This window comes from Lactuca virosa, chromosome 9, assembly GCF_052849685.1.
Source record: "Lactuca virosa cultivar CGN04683 chromosome 9, Lactuca_virosa_CGN04683_v6, whole genome shotgun sequence".
In the NCBI taxonomy this organism is placed as follows: Eukaryota; Viridiplantae; Streptophyta; class Magnoliopsida; order Asterales; family Asteraceae; genus Lactuca; species Lactuca virosa.
This window is the reverse complement of record NC_136434.1, coordinates 274707224-274713527: the sequence shown is the minus strand read 5'-3', so window position 1 is coordinate 274713527 and position 6304 is coordinate 274707224. Positions and strand designations below refer to the sequence as shown.

Genomic DNA, 6304 nt, shown 5'->3' with positions numbered 1-6304 from the left:
AATTGTAGATCGATTAAATTAAATATGAATAGTGGTTACAAACAACGAATCTCCAAAAAACAAGAAAATGAAGTTAGAGAAATTACTTGGCTGATAACACAACTAGGAAGCTTATTTGAAAGCCTTTGGAGGAGTGTCGAATCTACATGTACCAAGTGGGGAGCATGACCCCACATAACTTGGACATTTACCCTAGTAAAAATGTAGAAAAACATATACTTTACCTCTACAACCCATTGAGAAAAGAGGTCCACCACCAAGCAATAGAAGTTTTAACTGTTGTAAATTATAAATTAGGTATCTAAAACAATTTCATTATTTTGAAATTACGTACAAAGATAATTACAAAAGCCTAAATACAGTTCATTCGAAATATTGGGGCATGGTTGAACCATTAATATACATATTAGGTTCTTTGAATTTATTTATGCCAACATTAATTAAGAATATACATTACAAATAAATTGAACCAATTGAATTCAAATGCTTCAGCTAAAAATAGGGTCAAACATTAAGAAGTTGACCTTCATTATCATATTTTCTTGAATACTAATCGTTATTCCATCTTTAAGGTACTTGGTTCTTGGGTAGGAACTTCCACATTTTCCACAACTTGTTTGGAAACCTTTTCTTCTTTCGCTTCGGAAAGAATCAACGACTCTAGTTTATCCTCAGCTTCTTCCACCTGCTCCATTGAAATTTTAAACATTTAATATTTTTAATTCATATATACTGCCTTCATTAACAGTGGCACAACTTTGACCATTCCAACATCAAATAAGTAAAGTTTGAACTCTGTAGTGATTAAATTAATGGGATATATTTGATTGCATGATTCGATGATGGGATATATATGATTGCATGATTCGATGATTTTGGATTAAAATATATCTATTGTAGATTTGTCGTGATATTTAATAAGTACGAATATTGACCAGGTTTCTCGTGAAACTTGGATATATTAATCAGTGAATATTACGAAAAAACAATACATAATTAAGACTTACATATTTCTAGAGGTATAGGTAGATGTTACATATGAAAAATCCATTTCTTTTTATATCGTTGTGGCTTTAACTTCATAAAAAGGTTGATTAACATTTCAGAGCAACTGCAGAATCTGGTTTAATTGTTGTTAAAAAATAGGAGTCAATTAAAATTAAAGTACTTAAACTTGTTTCAAAAAACAAACAAAACCAAATAAATAACCTTAAAACCTATTATATTATTATGAGTATTTTTAAATGTTATTATTCTATTAACAAGTTGGAACTTTGGAAGATTAACACATGCAACTGACAATGCACATGCAGCAAGTTGAAGTAAAATAATTTATACACACATCCATTTTTTATTATATATATGTACATACTAACATACCTATTCTACTATAATCGGCATTAAACTATCTCAAACATATAATTAGGACAAATTGTAGTATTTCATATATGTTATTTAAATCCCATGTGGTTTATTCTCATTATGAGAAATGACTTCATATATATCCAGATAAAGATCAATTATGAAAGTTGTCAATCCTTCCTAATAAATAAAATAAATAAAGAACTTTTTGCATAATTCTTGTACATAATTCTTGGAACACTCTTTGCATAATTTTTTTACTCTCTACATCCACAATTCCACATGCTAAAACAAGAAAACTGACATTTTATATCTTTTAATTAAACATACTCAACAAACACAAAACTAAATGATGTCATGTCCTCACAAAATGAATGTTATCTTCATGTAGAAAATTCGAAATAAAGTTACTTCGATTTTCATTACAAACCTAGCTTCAATAACTTTAATTAGTCTAGCAAAATGTCTAATACGGTAAGTGTTTGACCTTCGGGATGACACTTTATGGTACGTCGTTTTTGTTTGTAAGTGATATACATGATAATTTGAATTATATATTAAGATATTAATAAAGTGTTTGAAAAGGTTAGAATTCAAACCTTATCGATGATTTCATCGGCGATATGAGCAGCCTTTCCTAATACTTCGACCAGTTCATCAAAAGCCTCCAATGTTTTTCTGAGTTTGCTATTTTCAGGAAGATCGTCAGTAATATTATCAATCACCTTATCAATTTTTCCAGCCACATCTTCGATAGCCTCAACTATATACTCCGCAGTGTCTACAACCGTGTCCACTTTATCTACAAAATCAGTAACATAAGTTTTCCTGTAGTTAGGAACCTAGTCATGTATCCATAGAATAACATAAATTAGGTATTATATGATAACTAGAAGATATATATCAATTACAAGACTTAATTTTACATTAATTAAAAAAACCAGCCATTTATCTTACTTTTTATTAGAATCAGTGGCCCCCATTTATGCGTGAAGAAGGGTAAGACAAATGTCAACACGATACCCAGAACCCAACTTTTCCTGAGAAGATACCGAGAAAATAGAACAAGTTAGCTAGAAACAGATAGGTAAATATCAAAATTAGTGGCATATTCTTATCTCTTTGTTTTCAAGTTTTGTTTAGATCATAAGTACAGACATGATTTAAGTTTGAGACAATATCCTCGGAAATAACAGGAATTTAAGATGGGCCTTTTTTTGAAGCTTACGTAGAACCGGAAGGTGATCCTGAAGGAAGAGGAACTCCGGGAGGTGGAGTAATATTGCTGCGTATAGCAAAGTTCGGTCGTGCCATCATCAACATGGGATCATACTGCAAGCTTCTGCTACTGAAGCCATGAACGCTGGATGATAAAAGATCCTTCTTCTTTGAGAATGATGCAAGAGAAGTTGGATTAACTGCAAAAGCTGTTGAGCTGAAACTAGGACGTGTTGATATCAATGGAGCTCCAATAAATCTTGATGTGGACAGTGACATTTCTTTGCTGCTCGACTTCTGTTTTGAATATTGATCTTTTAAATTGAACTAACAATAAATCTTAATTAGCTAATTTGATATATACGTAGGTGAATGAAGAGAGAAATGAAGATGAAAATGTAGTAGTTGAGGGGTCAGATACATAGCGTCTTTATATATAGATATCAACAAAGATATAACGTTCAGCGAAAGGGTCATACAAGTATAGCCAACAGGCTGTTTTCTTATGGTCAATTTAAGGTAGAGGGTTCCTGTCGCTTTCATTTGTTATTATCTTATTTCAACATGATCTTATTGTGATTACTTGCACATGTTTATAGAACAAAATACATATTATTCGTTCATGTTTAGTTTTCTTTAGTTCATGCAAAAATTTATAAATAATAACTTGATTTCACACCTATAACTGCACGCCATTAAATAAAAGAAAATAGTAGTAGTACAATCGATGCTTAAAATTGTACATACTAAAAAACATTCTTGTACTCTTGTTATTACACAAAACATTCTCCCACTGGTTCACAGCACCAATTTTGCCTGTTAAGTTTCATGCCAGTTTTTGCAGGACCAGATTAAAATAGGTACGTATAAATGATAGCAATCAGCCTTGCTATTAAGCATAATTGTTTATAAATATGTACAAATAAAAATCAACGTTGGGAAAGGATCCATGATTAAAACTTAAAAGCGTGAAGATTAAAATCGGGCATAGTTTAAAACATATGGAGCTATAAGAAAAGATATAATTGTCAACCTCTAATTAACCAATTTTCTATGAGCTTAATTTTTGTGCAGGTTGCCAGGTTTAACAAAAATATTTATAGTTTTGAATACGAAATGATAATGAAAATTTTCTTGAAATAAATGGAAGTGTTTTTCCTAGAGCGACTGAATTTTAGTGAATCCAGCAAAAAGATAGTATTACACCAAAAAGTTTGACATAAAATTGTATTCTCATTATTCTTCACCGTTACAATCAAGTTCAACTTATACAGATTAAGCAACTCTAACTAACTTGCTAATCTGCAACTAACTAACAATGAGAGATGTTAATATAAACCTAACTGTCTTAACAATAATTAACAGCTAAATAACTAAACGACGTAGCTTCATCTATCACCAAAGTGACATTTTTAACCCAAGAACTATAAATGTCCTAATATCCCCCCTCAAGATGGATGCTTGAAAATGTTTTTAAGCGTCATCTTGGATAGAATTGGTTGAAGTTTTGAATAAGGTAGGGGTTTGGTAAAAATATCTGCCAATTGCTTTGAAGTGTGAATAGACATGAGTTTAACAGTGTTATCCAAAATTTTATCCCGTATAAAGTGACAATCAATTTCGAGATGTTTTTTCCTCTCATGGAAGATGGGCTTATGGGCTAATTGGATGGCAGAACTATTATCACAAAAAACCAAGGTTGGACTTGTAGATTGGATCCCAAAATCAACAAGCAAATGTTTTAACCATGTTATTTATGCAGTAACAAACCCCAAAGCTCTATATTTTGCTTCTGTGGAGCTTCTAGAAATAATAATTTTTTTGATTTTCATGAAATCAAAAATCACCCAAGAAAATACAGAAGCCAAAGTTCATGTATCCAAACATCCTGCCCAATCGGAATCAGTAAATGCTCGTAACTTTAGTGACGGAGTTGTAGATAAAAACAATCCTTGACCAGGATTCTGTTTTATAAATCAAAGTAGATGATGTACAGCTTGAAAATGAGTATGTCTAGGAGACGACATACCTTGACTCAAACGATGAATCACATAAGCGATGTTTAGTCAAGTAATAGTAATATACAACATCTGACCAAGTAACCGGCGAAATTGAGATGAATCTTCTAAAAGTTCACCATCAAAATTCGAAAGTTTATGATGTGGATTCATTGGGTAAAAAATGGCTTTAGCAACTAACGTTCCAATATCTTGTAACATATAAAGAGCATACTGTCTTTGAGATATGACAATCAAGTTGTGGACCTGGCAATTTCAAGACTCAAAAAATGTTTTAAATTCCCCAAATCTTTCAAACGAAATGTGTCATTTAATCTTTGACTTAATGTCATCGATTGCAACCACTAAGCACCTGTTAAAACTATGTCCTTAACATAGACGAGCAAAGCCACAAAATTACCATTTTGCCTTTTTGTAAATAAAGAGAAGTCAACCTTGGATTGAATAAACCCTTCTACGATAAAAAAAAGGATGAAACCCTAGCATGCCATTGCATGGAGCCTGGAAGCTCGTCAAAGTCCATATAGAGATTTTTTTTTCCAATTTGCAAGCTAAAGGAATTTTCTAATGAAACTTTGTTGTTGTTGAATATCATTGTGGCAAGTGAATATAAACCTCCTGATTAAGATCTCCATTTAAAAAGGCATTATTCACATCTAACTGAATAAAAGGTTAAGATTTTTGAGTTGCAATAGTTAAGAACATTTTAACAAGTGTTGATGTTTTCTTTTAACACAAAGTTTTGTTGAGGTCTTTCCATACATGAAAATTGATGCAATACCCCTTCCTTTTTGGAAAATTTAGTAAATTGCAACTCTTTTGTGTTATCATACATAAATGCTTTATTCTGACATTAAATTGTCTGATTACCTTTGTGAAGGATTGAGGAATAAGAGCTTATGGTTTAGACTTGATTATGATCAAGTATATCCATGTAAATCTGGTGCAATCATCAACTATAGTAATGAAATTTATGTAGCCTTGATGTGAATTAAAATGATATAGACCCCAAATGTCACAATGCACTAAGTTAAAGGTTTATCTTAGATGCTTTGGCAGATACAAATGGAAATCTTTTATGTTTAGCTAAAGGAAAAACAAAACAAGGATAAGACATACTAGATGTAGAAGTCTTATTACAAACTAAAACTTTATCAAGAAGCTTGATTTTATTGTTAGAGGGATGCCCTAATCTTTGATACCACCTTTCAGTTGAAATAACATTAGCATGAACTTCATTTGTTTGGTTTTGTAACAGATATAATCCAGTTCTAACATCACACTTGCCAATCACATTCTTTGTGGTAATCTATTGAATAATAACATGATTATAATACAATTCCACCGTTAATTCCTTGTCATGAGCTGCTAATGGTGTAACATAAACTAGGTTATGCTCAAATTGAGGGACACATAATACTTCATTTAGTATTAGTTTATCATTGAACTTGATCTCACCAACCATTTCAGTGTGAATGATAAACTGATTTGGCAACCTAATTCTTGTATTTTTAACATGCTTCATATTAAGAAACATGTCCTTATTATTGCAAACATGGTTGTTTCCATTGAATCTAATATCCAAATGTTTGACTTAAACAATAAAGAATTGAGAGGTAAAATAAAATGATCACATACAGGATTGTTATACAAGTGTGCAACAACATTAAACGGATGCTAGTTTCCCATATAACATTGCAATGATA

General features: G+C 31.4%; 1 protein-coding gene across 1 annotated transcript; it reads right to left on the bottom strand.

The window, feature by feature from the left end:
* Nucleotides 1-293: 293 nt before the first annotated feature.
* LOC145136264 (uncharacterized) lies at nucleotides 294-3008 on the bottom strand. The gene is made up of 4 exons (XM_079070420.1): nucleotides 2591-3008; nucleotides 2320-2402; nucleotides 1962-2164; nucleotides 294-685 (listed from the first exon to the last, which is right to left on the bottom strand). The coding sequence occupies exons 1-4, from the start codon at nucleotides 2857-2859 to the stop codon at nucleotides 557-559; spliced, it is 684 nt and encodes a 227-aa protein (XP_078926546.1). The 5' UTR covers nucleotides 2860-3008; the 3' UTR covers nucleotides 294-556.
* Nucleotides 3009-6304: the final 3296 nt, after the last annotated feature.